Here is a 19207-nt window from a genome sequence, read left to right as displayed (position 1 = left end):
AGAGTAAATCCAGGTCTCCTTACTTATTCTTTTATTCTTACCAAGCTATTATGCTGATGCAGTAACATCTTACTTATGTCTTCCTGACATGATTCAAATAATTTAAAAGTATTGAAATGCAAAGAGTTTTATAAAGAATATTGGCTTGGCTATGGAAAGAATTTTATTTTGAAAATAAGTAAAGATGTGTCTATTTGAGAGAATCTCTATTACCTTTTCTCCAAAATGGAGAGTGTGTGTCATGGTTCTTGTTAAGAAGTTAAAATAAATTTAAAGTTTTCACCATACATAGACAAGGTCTGTGTCTTCTCTGACATATGCCCTACTCTTTTTTGCTCAGTTCTATATTTCTCTGAGCTTCTTGAAAAGGAGCTCAAAAGAAGGGGTTAGAAATGGAAATTCCTGCATTCATTCCAAACAGATTTTGGTATGGCTAGGCTGTCTAGCACTAACATAACTAAGGTGGGAGAGGCTCATCACTAGAAGTTTGAGTTCATGAAAAAATTTTTTTGTTACCTTGGCAAGTCAATGAATGGACAGAAATAAAAATGGTTTTTAGTCTTGTATGAGACTTCTCTCCTTTGTGCCTTATATCATGCTTTTAAGAGAAAATGGGGCAGAAATGACTTCTAAGCCATAAGTAAGACCATCTAGCTTTAAATCTGTAATCCTGTATTGTGAATTTGTGAAGTACATAATTCTTCAACAGTCTATAGGCTTTAATTTAGCATGTTATAATGGCTTTATATACACACTGCTGAAAAAATTGGAACTATAGTGAAGTTGCATTTTCTCTAAGGGATATCAGAAGACAAGAAAAAGCTAAAAAAAAATGCAGAACTGTCCCAAGATTCTTCTTGAAGAGGCAAATAAGGCCAGAGGGTTAGTTTCATCATGTGATCAAAGGCAATAAGAACCACTACACACCAATCATCTTATTTCCGTTCTTAGGATAAAGACTATTATAAAAATAATTACAGTTTATGTGTTATTTCTTGTAGGGGATAGGATTAGGGGCTAGACCTGTGATTTTATTAGTGATCTTCTACCAGTGCTAACAAGCCTTTTCTGTGATTTTGTAGTCTTTCATACTTGTCTAGGGCAGTGAGGTCAAAATCAAATAGAAACATGGCCACTAAACCATACAAAAGGAATCTTGTGGTTTGCATGTTGACTTAGAAAACCATATATTAACATTAGTTCTGTTCTGTTGCACTTTCAGTTGGTTTTTGTTAAATATTTCTCAGTTTTTTTTTTAACATGGTTTGGGTTTCACTTGTATATATTGTTGCTTTCTTCTGACACAAGCACGTATTGGAACCTCTGGTCCAAGGCACTTGAAGTGAAATGATTTGCCCAGGGTCACATAGTCCGTGTGTGTGTGTGTCAGATACTGAACTTGAACTTGGGTATTCCTGTCTTCAAGGCCATTTGCTGTATCAACTATGCCATGCTTGCTCTTTGATTACAAAGAAAGGAGACAAATTCATTGAAGAACCTGATTAAAAAATCAGGTACTCCGAGCCCTCCAGGAGGTTACATGCTAATGTGGGGAAACAACATGTATGGGTTAGAGTAACCACAGAAAGGAATCTTGATCTGGGAGTTACAGGAGTTATAAATTGATACTTGACTATCTTGATAGATAATGCCTTTTCAGAAGTTTTGGTATCCTGCTTTTGGTTATTGTGTTCAGAGCAAGAGGTGAAAATTATGAACTTATTATAAGGATGGAGAGTGAGGACAGAGGGACATTCTTTGTATAGTAACAGAGTGGGAATTTCATCCTACAACTGTCTTTCCCAAATAGTTGGACAGAACCATGTAATACAGCCTATAAAATAGAGCTTAATCTGTCAGACTTACCTTGAAAGCAAAGGAGAAAGGGAAAGATATACCGTACTGAATACAGAATTCCAGAAGATATCTGGGAGACATAAGAACTCTTCACTATAAGGTCAGATAACTGATGCTAAAGCTTAAATACTCTCACAACATAATGAGAAGATAGGACTCATTGGGAAAGATTAAAAGCAAAAGGAAGAGGGGATGGCAGAGGATCAAAATGGATAGGTAGTGTCACAGAAGCAATGAACATGAGCTTGGACAAAGTTTGGGACATAGTAGAAGATAGAAGGCCTTAGCATACTATATATAGTTCTTGGGGTCACAAAGAATCTGACACAGCTGAATGACAAAACATTAACAAAATCTTTAAGATTTGTTATAGGGATATTCTCCATTTTGCATAGCAGAAATGATATTACAGAGTAGATCTTGTTTTGTAATATTTGAACTTTGAGCCTCTAAGAATAGATTACAGAAATATATGTTTTGATTAATACAGTTCTGTCCTGTGGTAGGTAACAAAACTCATAGGTCCCGGTTCCAAACATTCTATAAATACAGTTTTATGGTTGTAGTCAAAGTGATTTTTAGTGGAAGCATCGATAATGAAAAATTTTAGAACTAGAATGAAATGTAGAGACCTACTTCTATTATTTTACAATTTAGAAAACTTAAGATCCAGGGAGATTTTGACTTGATCAATATTTTCTCAAGGTTTTATGTTACTCGTTAAAAATATCAGAGCTAGAACTGAAATTTTTTAAAATAGTTTTTAAACTAATAGGTCAGCATTCCAAGTTTCTATTGCTCATCAAAAGAAAATTCCTTTAACTGTTTTTGAATTTTAAATAAAACAGTTGTGTATACCTTTTTGTTATTCTCAATGGGTACTTTCCTTTTTCTCAGAATCTGGCCAACCTATTTGTGGCAATGGAATGGTAGAACAAGGAGAACAATGTGATTGTGGCTATAGTGATCAGTGTAAAGATGAATGCTGCTATGATGCAAATCAACCAGAGGAAAAAAAATGCAAGTTAAAACCAGGAAAACAATGCAGGTACACTCTAGATTATATATAATATATATATTAGTAGCAAATTTACTAAGATGTAATTTTGCTCTACTCGCTATTTAGCAAAATTGTATATTAGAACCATATTATCTTAAGTTGACAATTGGTATCATAATGGATTATAGTTTTGATTATTAAAAAAAAATGTTTCCTCAGCCCTAGCCAAGGTCCTTGTTGTACTGCACAATGTAATTTCAAGTCAAAGTCTGAGAAGTGTCGGGATGATTCTGATTGTGCAAGAGAAGGCATATGTAATGGTGGCACAGCTCTCTGCCCAGCATCTGACCCTAAACCAAATTTCACAGATTGCAATAGGCATACACAAGTTTGCATTAATGGGGTAAGTTTTATATTTGATTCATAATCCTTTGACTTGGTTTTCTCAGACTTGGTTTTGAAAAGTAGACAAGTACTATAATTAGGGTAATTGGTCTTTAGATTTGTTGATTGCAGAACTATCTAGGGTAATGCATCTTGTTCACTTGGGCAGAAAAATATGTTTTTTAGGTTTTTTTGAAACCATCTCACTTGTCATTTCTTAGAACATAATAGTGTTCCATCTCAATCATATACCACAAATTGTTCAGCCATTCCCCAATTGATGGACTACAAGGGAGTAATATTTTAATAGCTAATAGCAAAGCATGCTTCAACATTATCTCTTATATTTAGAGGTGACAAACCTTTCTTGATAAAATTTCAGGTTTTTTTTTGTTGTTGTTGTTTTTTTGTATGTGTAAGGTTAATTTTCCAGGCAGTTAAGCAGAACTAAGAAGCATAGTCACTGCATATTTATTGTTCCAAATCCATATTCACTCACTTTTCCTAATGAGTATAAAGAAGTATGTTTCATTATCTGTTCTCTGTGACCAAAATCTTTTAAAATTAATCAAGAGTTAAGCTGACTTTCAATGTTTTCTTTAGCATGATCATCATGTACATTGTGTTCCTGGTACTTAATTTCTCTTTTATTTATACAAATCTTCTGTTTTCTTGAATTTCTTATTCGCCATTTCTCATAGTGCAAAAATGTTCCATTTGTATTATACAATTGGTTCAGCTATTTCCCAGTCAATAGGATCCCACTTTATTTCTAGTTCTTTGCTATCCATTAAAAAAATACTATTGAGAATGCTGTGCTATAGTGCTATATATGGGACCTTTCTTCTTTGACCTTGGGATATATGTTGAAGAATGGAACTGGTGAATCAAAAATTATGGATAGTTTAATGCCTTTTCTCTTATTCCAAATTGATTGCTAGAATGATTCACTAATGCTTTAGTAATATACCTGTCTTCCCACAGACCTTCCAACATTGATTATTTCCATCTTTTATCATCTCTGCCATTATTACTCTATAATGTAACTCTTTAGAATTGTTTTCATTTCCATTTAAGGTTATCATTACTTAAGCACTATACTTTGTGATAGGCACTTTGGCATTTTTTTTGGATAATCCATGCTGTTTTTTACATGAATGTTTTAAAATTGTTAATATCAGTTTATTATTCCTTGGGGGAATAGCTTTTACTTATTTTTGGTCAATAGATTATAAGCTTCTTTAGGGCAGGGACTGTTTTTTACCTCTGTTTTGTATCCTTTGTAGGTATTTAATAAATGTTTAACTGAATACATTTTTTTCTAGTACTTAGTATAATATACAATTTAAGATGCTGGTCTAATTTCTACCAAACCGCTCTCTAGTTTTATCAGTAGTTTTTGTTGAAAAAGATACCTTTCTCCTTCTAATTTGTTCTTGAATTTATTTAAATAGTATGTTACTATGTTTCATGGTTTCTTGACATTTGGATTCTAAAGGTTTTTGTCCATTTAGCATAAATTCTAGCAGGTCTTAATATCTCTTCACTTCAACAGAAGAACTGAAAAGCCCTAGACCATAGACTTGATAACTTTCTGTCATTTAAGGACCTGCTTAGCTAAGCCTCATTGCTAGAAATTTGTGTCAGAAGTAGTTTTGGCCATAGTAACTCATTATTTTTCTTTAAAGCATGGGAGGATTGCAAACTGCATGAATCTTTTGAGGTATTGAAATACAAACTGTTAAAAAATAGTTTTTCCTCCTTTTGTTGGAGTCCTAATTCTCAAATGTTGTAATGCCTATATACATGATGTCTTTCCCATTTCTGTATTTAGATTCTTTTAAGTTTTTTTAAAAGATAACTTCTTATTCGTGACCCTTATCCTTTCCAAAAGTGTCTGCTCAATCCAGTTCTTGCTTTATTTGTAGTGTGTTTTCTTATGATTTACTTCTTAATTGAAGTAAAGTTGCATTTCTATTTTTCTTTCAAAATAGACCACTTAACTCTTCATTCATTTTTTAATACCAGCAGAAAAATTTGACTCTATAGAACCTAATAGCATATTGTCCTTTCCTCCCCCATAATAGCAATGTGCTGGATCTATCTGTGAAAAACATGGCTTGGAGGAATGTACGTGTGCTAGTTCTGATGGCAAGGATGATAAAGAATTATGCCATGTTTGCTGTATGAATAAAAGTAAGACTTTCACTTCGCAATTTATTATGATTTTTTTCCCCCTCCCTAAGTTTTACCTTGATGAACTTAGGTAATATTTTGTTGGAAAAAAGTTTTAAAAGAACCCAATTTAGTAAAAAACTCAACCTTAGATATTATAATGACATGGTCTCTAAGAATATTTTTAAAATAACAGCGTTGTTTTTAAAATGTTGTTTTTTTAATTGGTTCCATGAATCTTTTAGATTTTAAATCCATGGTATCTGCTCATCAAATACTTGCTAATTTTTTATTGATTTTTTAATATTCTTATATTTCCTTTCAAAAATGAATGGAACAAAATGATTTCAGCCTAAGGAGTATTTATTTGCCAAGAATATCTGTCTTCTTAGTGTCTGCAACATGCCCTAGGTCCTTTTTATGGATATAATGTGTATGGTCTTAAATTTATTACTTAGAAAAATATAATACATTTTATAGGCATTCAGTGTTTCAAATGAATTGAGATACACTTAGAGACACACATGTTTTTAAAAATTTATTGTAATTTTTAGATTGTTATTTGATGCTTCCTCTTTTCCAGTGGATCCATCATCTTGTGCAAGTACAGGATCTCTGCGGTGGGATAAGCAATTTAATGGCCGAACTATCACCTTGCAACCTGGATCCCCTTGTAATGATTTTAGAGGCTACTGTGATGTATTTATGCGATGCAGATTGGTAGATGCTGATGGTCCTCTAGCTAGACTTAAAAAAGCAATTTTTAGTCCAGAACTATATGAAAATATTGCTGAATGGATTGTGGTAAGTATGTCCTCAGTGCTTTTTACAAAACAAAAGAAACCCCTACTTTATTAATTTTAAATGGCCTTAAATAATTCCTTGACCCTTGTTCTTGTTATAGTTAATAATAGTTATTGTTACAAGGAAATAACATTTTGCTTCTTAATATTTGTTTCTAAATAATTTTCTCATAAAGTATAAATATTTGTATATAACTTTTTCAGAAGTTGATCTGGTTATATATCCCTATCATTTTTTCTTTATTATTATGATTTTGATAAATAGTAACAGACTGAATATTTCCTTATGTGGTGAGCAAAACAAGATCATCTATGATGCCATGAATCAGTTATTTATAGCTTTTAAAAACTGTTAAGTTTAACATTGTAGTACCAGTTTTTCTTGTTTGACTTTTTTTTTTTTAAACCCATACCTTTTGTTTTGGAATCAATACTATGTATTGGTTCTAGGCAGAAGAGCGATAAGGGCTAGGCAGTGGGGGGTTAAGTGATTTGACCTGGGTCATACAGCTAGGAAGTGTCTGAGCCCAGATTTGAACCTAGTACCTCCTTTCTCTAGGCCTGGCTCTCAATCCACTGAGCTATCCAGCTGGCTGCCCCATCCTCCTGTCCCCCCACTTCGTTCAAAAAGAAAATGAGGTCTTTTTTTCATGTTATGTTCTGGATGAAGCCATACTGGCTCTTTGTGATATGATCATTTATTCATTTTCTAAATGTTTACTAGTTGTTTCTTTAATGTTAACATTTTACAATTTTTAAAGGAATTAATATTAAGCTCATTGGCCTATAGTTTGTAGATTTCATTTTCTTAAACTTTTAACACTATAACAAAAATTTTTTTTCTAGTCATGAGATATCTTTGTCTTTTGGAGTGATCACTAACACTGCTTTAACAATCATGTCTACAAATTATTTTAATAACTATGCCTTTACTTCATCTGTTTATGATGACTTATCAAAGGCAGCTAGCTGCTTTTTTACTGTTTCCTGTCTCATTTTTGTTTTCATCTCCTCAGATGACATTTTCTTTTGTCCTTCTCAGTCCAAAGATCATTTTTTTTGGCAGAGAAAACAAGCAAAGTAAGACTTGAGCAGGCCTGCCATCTTTGTCATCTGTTATCATTTCCCCATCTGTCCTGATCAGTGATCCCATCTCTGCTTTGAGACTTACCCTTATTCCCAGTCAGCTACAAAATAAATACTTCTTATTGCTCTTCGCTTTGCAACTACAACTCATTTTCAGTATTAACATTCCAAATAGTCTTCTTACATCATTGTGGCATGCTTTTATCCTTCCTATCTGCCCTTGTTTCTGTTTTTTTGTCCATATCTTTCAAAAATTGGTCTGTTGATTCATTGTACACTCTTGTTGATTGGTTTCTTTAACCATTTCCCTCCCTTTTTTCCTCATAGGATTTGTTTCCTTTTGTGGCATTAGAATTTCATTATTGAACTTTTAATTCCTCCTGAGTTGACATCCTTTGTAGATTTTATCAGTCTATTCATCACAGTAGACTAATGATCACTTGGAGAGACGGGGAAAATAGATGAAAAGATTGAGAAACAAATCATAAACTTGGCACAGAGGCAGATAATAGTGATACAGAAACTTCATTTATCTATCTATTGGGGCTTCTGCAAAAAAGTAGAACAGCGAATTACTTATTACATCATCTTAAATGATAATTTCATCCTTTAAAGGGTCAAGGAAGCAATGAGGGGAACCCTGATTGTTGACCTTATTCTCAGCTATAGGAGAAATTAATTGCTAAAGTAAAAACTATGAGGGTGTGACATAAATGTGTGTGTATATATAAAAATCTTGAACTGTTCTCTAAACACAACCTAAAAGCAGCTTCTCTCTGTGTGACCTGCTCTATGCATTGCTCTTTTTTTTTTTTTTAAACCCTTGTACTTCGGTGTATTGTCTCATAGGTGGAAGATTGGTAAGGGTGGGCAATGGGGGTCAAGTGACTTGCCCAGGGTCACACAGCTGGGAAGTGGCTGAGGCCGGGTTTGAACCTAGAGCCTCCGGTCTCTAGGCCAGACTCTCAATCCACCGAGCTACCCAGCTGCCCCCTCTTTTTTTTTTTTTTTTTTTTTTTTTTTTAAATAATATCAATATTTTTTTTTTTTTTTTTTTTTGGTTTTTAAACCCTTAACTTCTGTGTATTAGCTCATAGGTGGAAGAGTGGTAAGGGTGGGCAACAGGGGTCAAGTGACTTGCCCAGGGTCACACAGCTGGGAAGTGTCTGAGGCCGGACTTGAACCTAGGACCTCCCGTCTCTAGGCCTGGCTCTCAATCCACTGAGCTACCCAGCTGCCCCTCTTTTTTTTTTTTTTTAAACCCTTAACTTCTGTGTATTGGCTCCTAGGTGGAAGAGTAATAAGGGTGGGCAATGGGGGTCAAGTGACTTGCCCAGGGTCACACAGCCAGGGTCACACAGCTGGGAAATGTCTGAGACCGGATTTGAACCTAGGATCTCTCATCTCTAGGCCTGCCTCTCAATCCACTGAGCTACCCAGCTGCCCCTATGCTTCACTCTTTTTTTTTTTTTTTTTTTAAATATGCTTCACTCTTAAGATAAGGCTGAGACCAACTTTTAGGGAGACAAAGTTCTCTCCCTGATTTATATAGGTCATCTATATTCCTATAGACAGTCTTTTTTTTTTTCAAAGACTCTTATATTGACCTTAAAAGAAGTTGTTTTCATCTCTTATCTAGATTTCTTTGTACTATATAAGTTACCTAATCTAATATTGATATCTTTGGAAAAATACTAGTTATTTGCCAGGAAGATACTTACCAGGAAGTTTTTCTGAATAAATATTGTCCATGAAAATTGTTTGCACATTTCCTTCTGCCTCTCTAATACCATGAAGTAGGTTGGGTCCTCTTTATCATCTTGCTTCCCTGCCTGGTACTAAATTGCATTAGGAAAAAATTGTGAGGCTTCAAGACTATGGTTCTTTAGAAGGACAAGTCAGTAAGAGGTTACTTATTAGTTTCCTCATTCTTTTTTTATTTTTTTGGCCTGTATCAGGGATTCAGAACCTTTATGGTCCAGAGGAAAATTCAAAAAGGTCACCTTTGCTTTTCTGTAGCTGTTATCTCTTAGTCTTTAGTTTTCTCTAGATTCGCAAAGAGTAATCTTACTTCTTTTTAGGTCATGTGAAGAATACTGTGTTTCTTTATCTTATCTCTAGGCGAAAAGTATCTTTTAACCATTTCTCTTTCACATAGTTTCTAGACATTTTACTTTCCCTTTGACCTTTCATGTCCATGAAACCAGTACAGATTTCAATGAGACCTTTTGGCATTCTAAATACTTTTGAATTCTGGATATGATATTCTGTTAATGTAGCATAAGATTTTGCAGTACTGAGTATACCATTTTGTTGATGAATTTTGAATTTCTGCACACATATACACATTTTTGTAAATGAATTATTGTCAACTAGCTTTCTCAGGTCTTAGGCTTATAATTAATTTTTTTAGCATATAAATATGTCTTAATATTTATCTGTATTAGCTTTCATTTTGTTGATTTCCATCCATTGTTTCAACCTGTGGAGATAATTTTGAAAATTGATTTAGAAATGTAACATTTTAATGATCATTACTAACTTTGTCACCTGGAATTTTGAGGAACTATACCCTCAGCCTAGTTATTGATAAAAAAGTTTAGTGGGACATTTTTATAGTAGATGGCCTTGCTGAAATTCATCCATTAATTGTTTTTTAGACATAAATGTTTTAAGTAGCTGTAAAACCCATCTAACTACTATTATTCAGCTGATCATTTCTCTTGTCCATGAGGTTGCTAGTGTAATATGCACAAGTACTAATTTACATGACACATTTAAATGGTTGCTATAAATGGACTCAAGTCATTAAAATATTACTTGAAGTATAGTAGGAAATCTACAAATGATACATTTGTTCGAGTTGTCATAATCTAGGTTGAATATAGTTTGCTTTAGAAATTGACTTATTGGGACCCTCTCTGTTTTCATTTTATTTCTTTTTATTCACTTGTCTCTGAGGCTGAAGGTATCTAAAACACTTTATAGTTTTCAAAGTGGTATATAAATTTCATTTACTATCTTTTGAATTCTGCATACTACTATTAATTTGGTTTTACTTATATCAGTGATTTTTTTGTTTGCATGCTGTTTATGAAGAAAGTTAGATTTGTTTTAAATTTGAAATGTTGTAAGTAAAAATCCAAGTGATATGATAATATGACTTTTTTCCATAAATGATCATGTGGTGTTTATGTGTGTGTATTTGTTTTAGCATATATATGATTTTAAATTTATATCAGTTTTCATCTCGTTGATTTTAGCCCAGTATTTAAACGTGTAACAATAATTTTTCATATTGGTTCTGTCACCTAACATTTTAATTGTCCCTGCCAATATTAAGTTACCTGAAAAATTGACCAACTATATACTTTCAACTTAATTGTTGAAAAATTTTGATGAAGCATTCCTTTGGCATATCATTAGAGATGACTCTAAAGGTTTATATTCATCCATGTTTCTTATAAGTTATGATTATGAATATATAAGTATATTCTTATGTAAGTTATAATCATATATATGATATATGTGTGTGTGTATATATATATACATAATAAAAAAGTTATATATACATAATAAAACCCTTAGAGGAAAAAAATATGTACTAAAATTTATGTATCCTTTGATCTTATATTGAAGTGTATGTTATTCCCTCCAGAGCATATTACTTAAAATGTTAGGCCCATGTAGTTATTAATTTATGAAGCACATAGCAGTTGCTTAATAAATACTTGTTGAATGAATATTATGTTGCCATTGTTCAAAACACTTAGATCAGCTCTGGGTTATAAAATCATATGCACAAAATCAGTATTATTACTCTGTAGTCATGCTTCTCTCCTCCACTCCCCCCCTTAAAATACCACTATACCTTATTCATCTAGTTTCACTTCAAAATGACTTTTGAGCATTTCCAAAAATCAAATAATTTCTCCAAAGACAAAATTTTCCAGGTTTTAGAAAAGTGCCTCAGGCTTTGAAGACAATTCCAAAAAGATATTTTTAGCAAAGGCATAATAATCATTGGAAAAATTGTATGCTCTTACAGTGATTTACTTTGAAGAGAATTTGCATTTGAATATGTCAGTGCTGGGCTGTGTCTGTACCCCCAAGCCTTGTACACCAGATAATTGTTTACTTAGACTAATAGAGAATTCATGGATGTCACTGTGTTATATGTGAAGCAAATAGAGGAGAAAGGCGAAAAGCAACTTTTAATTTGAATTCTTGAACAGAATTTGTGTCATCAGTTAAGTTAACTAATTTTCTGTAGTTAATCATATATATTACTAATGCTGTTGAAATATGAAGAATAAACAAAATTCTCTTTAAAGATTTTTCTATCCTTAGACTATGTATTTATGTGCAAAATTCAGCATGCTCTTTAATCTGATATTCATTTTCTTGGGTAAATCATTTAACTTCTTACAATATTAGTTTCCTCGTCATAGTTGGAGTAGTAATCAGTCAACAACTATTAAGTGCCTACCATATACCCCACACTGTGCTAAGCACACTGTATACAAATACAGAGATTTTCCCCATGATCTTTCATTCTAAAGAAGGAAAAAACAAATTCATATAAAATATATATATAGCATAACTTTGAAGTTAACAATATATTACCCAAATCTACCTGATTTTAAATAAAGCATTCTTTTAAAGGATTCTTTGTAGACTGAAATGTAAATAGAAACATCTTGTTACAGTTGATAGTAGTAGTTAAATTGTAAATATTTGTTTTGAACTTGTTTGTTTCAGCCTTTTAATGTAAATAAATGACTATGGTCTAGGAAAAAAATATCCATAGAAAAAGGCTACAGAATCTTTGAATGTGTGACATTAGGATCATAGACTTAAAGTTAGGAGGGACCTCAAATGTTATGTAGTCTCAATTTATTTGAGTCATGTTTACTTTATGTTTGTAGGAAATAACCCTTTTTATGCTTGGCCACTCATTTTTTAAATTTAGAAAAAAAAGATTTAAGAAATGTTTTTTAAAAAGTAAACAGAAGAAATATAATAGTTTTCCTTGTATTGTTGTAGTGTCATGTAGGAACAGTAGCAGTGTTTTAATGTGTTTAATTTTTGCATTGACCTCTATATTTTCAGTTTTTAGATAGTAAAATTTTGTCTTGAATACTCAGGAAATATTCTGCATGGCAGATTTAAAAAGCAATTCCAAAATTTCCAGTTCAGTAGAAAACTTAAAAAAAAAAAAAGATTATAGTCTCCAGGCATTGGCTTAATTTATTTACATATTAAGACTGAAAGGATATGGAGTTGGAAGGAATCTTGGAAATCACAGCTAGCCTAATCCTCTCATTTTATAGATGAAGAAACTGAGGCTCAGTAAAGTTTAAGTCATTTGCTCAAGACCACACAAGTATAAGGGCTAGGATTGGAACCAAGGTCTTTCCACTTCTATTAAATTCTCTTTTCATTACTCACACTGCCATTTCAAAGGGAATATACTAAATATGATTTAATCTTATTCTTCATTGTGAAATTTATTTTGTAACATTGCTGTGTTTTCAGGCTTCTTGAGGTTACGGGTATGTTTGCCTGTATGCTAAATAACCAAATACTGATAAACTTTCTCAGCTCTTGTATCCGTTCTCCCCCCCCCCCCCCCCCCAATCTGTCATCTTTAACCTTTTCTTTCAGTGCAGTTATTTGTAGCAGTCTTTCTCTTCCTTCCTCCTGAGTTGTATGTTAAAATAAGGTTAAATAGCTTCTAACTTGGTACCCCTGAAGCCTAATTCACCTGATATTGTTTAATCAGACTAATAGAGAATTCATGGGTGACACCGTGTTATATGTGAGACAGAGAGAGGAAGTAGGCTTAAGTATTTGCACCTTAGTAACTGTGTTATAACAAATATTTTGACTACTTACAGGCTCTTCCCCCCCCCCCCCCCTTCAATTTCCTGATTCTCAACTGAGTTCTGAGAAGATGAATTTGTTGGATAATTTGTTTAATAATATATGTGGTATATTACTATATTACTTTAGAAATCATAATTTCAGAACTGTTAGCTTTATACTAAACTTATATTTTGTGAATGTTGTATGTATAAAACTCCTGGTATGTTTTATAAATTTATTAAAGAAAATATATCTTCATCTATTATTTCTAGGCTTACTGGTGGGCAGTTTTACTTATGGGAATTGCCCTGATCATGTTAATGGCAGGGTTTATTAAGATATGCAGTGTTCATACTCCAAGCAGTAATCCAAAGTTGCCTCCTCCTAAACCACTTCCAGGTAAGACTATTTGAGCAAATTAAACTTGTTTTTCATTTGTATTCTTTCTTCAGGTAACACAGACCTCTATTTAACACAGAGATTTATCTTCAATGGAAAAACTGCCATGAGAAACTAATTTTAAATATATACTTTGCCATTGGAAATGAGACTACTGAATGAATAGTTCAGTGAATATTTACTTTAGAGATACTGTTTTCCAACTATAAATTAGTGACAATTGTTTAAAAATGTCTACACTGTGTTGAATATTTGTCTGTTGGTATTAATTTTAATTAAATAAATAACCCTTACCTTCTGCTTTAGAATTAATAATAAATAACAATTACAAGGCAGAAGAATGGTAAAGACTAGGCAGTTGGGGTTAAGTGGCTTGCCCAGGGTCACATAGCTAGAAAGTGTCTTAACTACATGTCTCCAGGCCTGGCTCTCTGCCCATGCAGCCACCAGCTCCCCCTTCCTGTTGATTTTTAAAATCATGTGGAATTATTCAGATTCACACAGCTTTCTATTATTTGAACTTCTTATCAACTTTTCAAGGTTTTTCATGGCCTTAGATTTTTTTTCCCCCTTTTCTCTCTTAGAAACAAGGGCTAGGTTAAAAAAGTAAGAGACTTACTCAAGATCATATAGCTAGAAATTAGCTGAGGCCAGATTTGAATGCTGGTCCTCTCAACTCCAGGACTGGCATTCTGTCCATTATGCTAACTAGCTACCCTGCCATAGATTCTTATTTAATAAATTGTATCAATGAAATTATTTATTTTACACTTATACTAAATCGAGTGAAGATCTAAACAAACCAGGACCCTGTTAGAGAATTATAACTGGAGTTATGTGAAGTTTTAAATGTTTGCAAAAGTTATATTGTATTTTAATTATTACTTTAAGATAATGCTTTTAAAAAGTTCATACTTAATTTGCTTTTATTTGATCACCCAGGCACTTTAAAGAGGAGGAGACCCCCACAACCTGTTCAGCCACCACAGCGTCAGAGACCCCGAGAAAGTTATCAAATGGGACACATGAGACGTTAACTGCAGCTTTTGCCTTGGTTCTTCCTAGTGCCTACAATGGGAAAACTTCACTCCAAAGAAAAACCTATTAAGTCATTGTCCCCAGACTAAACTCTCAGCTTAAGAGTAGAAGAAAAAAGGCAAGATACTATGTCCTCAGACCAGGTGGAGTTATTTAAATTTTAAAGGCTGAATGTTCCAATTTAAAAAAAAGAAGGAAGTAACATGTTTTCTTACAGACAGATATTTTTAATCTAATGGCACAAAGTCTTAGAATACAATTGCGCGCCCCTTATTCCCTGTTCTTCGTTGCTGCGTTTTCTTCACTTGCAGGCAAACATGGCTCTATTAAAACTTTTATTCACAAATTGAAATATATATCTATTTTTCAACTGCCAATCAAGGCTAGGAGGCTAGACCACCTCAACATTGGAGACATCACTTGCCAATGTACATACCTTGTTATATGCAGACATGTATTTCTTACGTACACTGTACTTCTGTGTGCAATTGTAAACAAAAATTGCAATATGGATGTTTCTTTGTATTATAGAACTTTTCCGCTATTAATGAAAACAATTACTGTTTTAATTGACATACTCAGGATAACAGAGGATGGTGGTGTATAATGGTCCAGGATTCTATGATGCTTTACACAGCAGTTTTGAAATGAGAATCAATTTTTTTTTTTTATGATAGAGTTGATTCCACTTTATCTTTTCAAACAGCTGCTAAAACATAACACACAGCTGAATACTCTCTGGAGATACAGTTGACAGAAGTGTTATGTAAACTGGGCATATGCAGCATACTGCTTCAAAATGACTTTTTATATAAGTATCTGATTTCTGCATATTTTAAAATTCATTTAATTATTCAGTTTACTCTTAAGTTAGTTGAAATTTTATTCATGCTTTAGTGGAAATTATACCTGTTGGATTTTTTGTTTGCAGCTTATTTTTATTTTTTCATATATCTTTAACAAGAAATTAAAAAAAATTTTTTTGCTGACATGGAAAAAAAAGTGCTTGTTTTTTAATTTATCAAAAATGGACAAACTTTTTCAGCATATTGTAACTGATAATGGATAACCACTAAAAACAATGATTTGCTCAACTGATAGTTAGGCCTACTGACATTTTGTTTTTCTTAATGATAAACAGCAGTGAAGTTGAAACAGCACAATGTCCCATTCCAAATTTTGTTTTTAAGCGGCTGTAAATAATTGGCATTTAAGGAAAGAAAGCAAAAGCATTTAATGTATTAACAGGCTTACTGCTATGCAGGAAATGGAAGGGGGCATTAAAAAATGTTTAAGCTTGTGACATATTTATTGCTTCTGTTTTCCAACCACATCAAGCTAATGAGATGTACATGGCTATCATTTTCCTGGCTTCACTTTGAAGGAAAAGTTTTTTTGAAGGTTGGAAAGGCTTCTGTATTTGGGTATTCCTTTTTCTTTTCTTTTCTTTTTTAAGAGTATAAGGTTTACACAATCATTCTCATAATGTGACGCAAGCCAGCAAGGCCAAAAATGCTAGAGAAAATAATGGGATCTCTTCCTTGTAAACTTGTACAGTATGTGGTGACTTTTTTCAAAACAGCTTTTTGTACATGATTTAGAGACAAATTTTGTACATGAAACCCCAGAATATAAATAATTCTAAACAAATAGGTAGAACTATATGTAATTGCTTTTAAATCATTTAAATACATTTGTTTTCAGACTGTGCAAAGGTTGGAAGTGGGTTTGCATTTCTAAAATGGTGACTTTTATTCTGCAAGAGTTCTTAGTAACTTCTTGAGTGTGGTAGACTTTGGATCATGTAAATTTTTTGCTTGTAATGTTATCCTGTGGTAGGGTTTTGGCAGAATACATACTGCCCTATTTTATTTTGAGTCTAAGTTAAATGTTTTCTGAAAACAGATATGTGCACTGAACTCTCCATTGAAAATCAAGATGTGGTAAACAAAAAGATCAAGACAAGTGAGATCTAATACTACTGTCAGTTTAATGTCCACTGTGTTTTATACAGTATCTTTTTTTGTTCACTTTGGAAATTTTTACTAAAACATTGCAAAAAAATAAAGTATTGTGCAAAGATATGTAAGTTTTTTTGAAACTTGAAATGCATTAATAAATAGACTTGATGAAATCAACTCAAAGGTTGCATGCTTTTTGAACACAAACTACCAAAAGAAGCTATCTCACAAGACATTTTCTGAATGTGGTATAGTCAAAAGAGCACTCTGAAGACCTGAGTTTGGATCCTGACTATCTCTGAGCTTGGAAATGTTGTTTACTGTCTTTGTCTCTCTGTGCCCTCACTTTTAAGATGATGGGAGGGTGGGAGGCAATTGGACTTACAACTCTAAATCCTCTGATCAAATGGTTCTTTTCCCCCTTATTAAAAAAGAAGCATGTTTGTTAGTACCCAAAGTAATAATCTGTTTTTATTCTTTTTTTGGAATCTACATAGAAAATATCAAAGTTCAATGTTTCTGTGCACACAATTTAAAATTTTAAAAATAAAATTCACCTGCATACTCAAATATTGCTTATAATCCTAGTAGTTGCGTTCAAACTTATTGAATTATTTTATGTAATATGCAATGTGTTATGCATATATCTAAGTAAAAAAAATACAGTTTGATGTATGTAGTATTCCTACTTTTAGTATAAACTGGTCCAACATTTTATCTATTAGAGAACTTATTGGTGATTAGAGAAGAAAGTTTAGATAATGTACCCAAAGAAGGAAATTTGAGGGAAGAAACAAATAAATGTAATACTATGTGTGTATGTGTTTGACCATTACAGAACTAAATTACATTGTTATTTTATGAACATAAATCTATATCATATATAACTCTTCTTAAAATTGTTTGATACACTAAAATTTAAAGCTAATTTATTTGCATAATTACGACTTTTTAAATCAAATTTTATATTATAGAAGCTAAACTTTGAGAAATCTCCCATGGGAAGTCTCCCATGACCAAATTATTATTAAGCAAAAGCTTGAGAATACAGTAAAATGCACTGTAGCAAAAAGGGAAAATTATTATGTTTTTGAGATATAAGTTCTTCACAGTGTCAAGTGGATATTGTGAGGATTATTTAGTTTTTAATTTAGTATTAGTGTTGGACCTAGCAGGAATGGCTGGAGAATTCCAAGATGGAATGAAGAAGCAGGAAGTGTGTTTCTTGCTCACTGAGAGAGACTCCATGGTGGTTGGGGCAAGACACTAAATAATCCTCACAACAATGTGGAAAGCAATAATTTACAGAAAAAAGGTTGAATGATGAAAAAAGGGGAAAAACACCAAAAATAAATCAAATGCAATTTTTGTTGTATGGGATTTGTCTTATCTGTGTTGTTTTCTGCACTATTTTAAACTAAATAGTTTTTCTTGCTCCTGATATTTCATTTTTATTATTTTCATGGCCTTTTCCCCAACTGAAACAAACTTTTGCTGCATTAATCTGTGAATTGCTTTGCTATGTCCATTTTAAGATGACCACAAAACACAAGAACTGTTATCACTCAGCCATGTTGAATTTTACTACGGAATTTTTGGTTCCTCTGGTTTAATTCTTTGTATTCTCACGTCACTATTGTTTATACATCTTAAAATTCTATGGAACATGTCTGACATAATGCTATTTAGAATGAATTTTAGGTCATATGAAGCATTTGTAATGAGTGGCTATTTACCCATTATGCTTTCTTTTTCATGATGCTTTTCGTTATTTTAATTGTAAATCAAGTAAAAACAACTTTTATTATATGTTATACAAGTAAAATTCTAAAATTCTCTCCCATTTTAGTGCTTCTGTTTAAAACTACATTAATGTGCTTTTTTATAAAGACAAATGCTTTTTCCTTTATGTTTGTACAGCTAATAGTGAGACAATGGCTTAATTTAATTCTTTCTTTATAGATTTTTTTACTCTGTACATATTCTGATTCCAAAAGAAGACTGCTTAAAGAGTGAGCTCTTAAGATTGGGTAAATTGTATTATGGACTTGGTAATCAAAAAGCTTCCTGCCAATCTGCATTTTCAGTTATTATCACTGTCGTTCTACCAAAAACATATTGCTTTTATAAGAGTCTGGCCTGATTTTCAGATGTTGGCTTATCTACAATTGGTGCCATTGGGAGTTGCTTACTGCATTTTATTTCTTAAAGATGTTGATTTGGCAACCTTTTACAATGATGCTGATCTTGCAGCAGTAATAGCAGGAGGACTTATTAAAAATGCTTGAAAGAACTTTTCACTTTCTTCATTACTATCATAATTCTTATGAAAGATTAAAATAAATGTCTATAGGCTGCTTCTTGCCAAAGTTAAGTTGATCGTCTTAGTATCATTTGAAAATACTTCAAGGAATTTGGGAAATCACATCTCCCACAACCTCTCACACCCCAGAATAAAAAGTATACAATTTCTTTATTATTATTAGATAATGATATCACTATTCTTAAGAAGTAAGGGGAAAGTAAGAAAAAATATAATCTAATGGCTAGTTTGTATATACTGAACTACATGGATAGCATCTACAAATTTTGTAATATCCTCTCAAACAACTTTACAAACCTTCGGTGCTACATTT

At 32.5% G+C, this 19207-nt stretch overlaps 1 protein-coding gene across 1 annotated transcript in view; it reads left to right on the top strand.

Annotated features, from left to right (window-relative positions):
• ADAM10 (ADAM metallopeptidase domain 10) overlaps positions 1 to 16748 on the top strand; it is a 138837-nt gene extending 122089 nt beyond the window's left edge. Inside the window, exons 11-16 of the mRNA XM_044665304.1 lie at positions 2755 to 2905; positions 3077 to 3260; positions 5329 to 5437; positions 6000 to 6220; positions 13446 to 13572; positions 14515 to 16748. Of these exons, the coding sequence (XP_044521239.1) occupies positions 2755 to 2905; positions 3077 to 3260; positions 5329 to 5437; positions 6000 to 6220; positions 13446 to 13572; positions 14515 to 14609 (887 nt within the window). The 3' untranslated portion in view covers positions 14610 to 16748. The remainder of the gene's footprint in view (positions 1 to 2754; positions 2906 to 3076; positions 3261 to 5328; positions 5438 to 5999; positions 6221 to 13445; positions 13573 to 14514) is intronic.
• The last annotated feature ends 2459 nt before the right edge of the window (positions 16749 to 19207 follow it).

Source organism: Gracilinanus agilis, chromosome 2 (genome assembly GCF_016433145.1).
Source record: "Gracilinanus agilis isolate LMUSP501 chromosome 2, AgileGrace, whole genome shotgun sequence".
Classification (NCBI taxonomy): domain Eukaryota; kingdom Metazoa; phylum Chordata; class Mammalia; order Didelphimorphia; family Didelphidae; genus Gracilinanus; species Gracilinanus agilis.
This window is presented reverse-complemented; position numbering and strand designations above follow the sequence as displayed.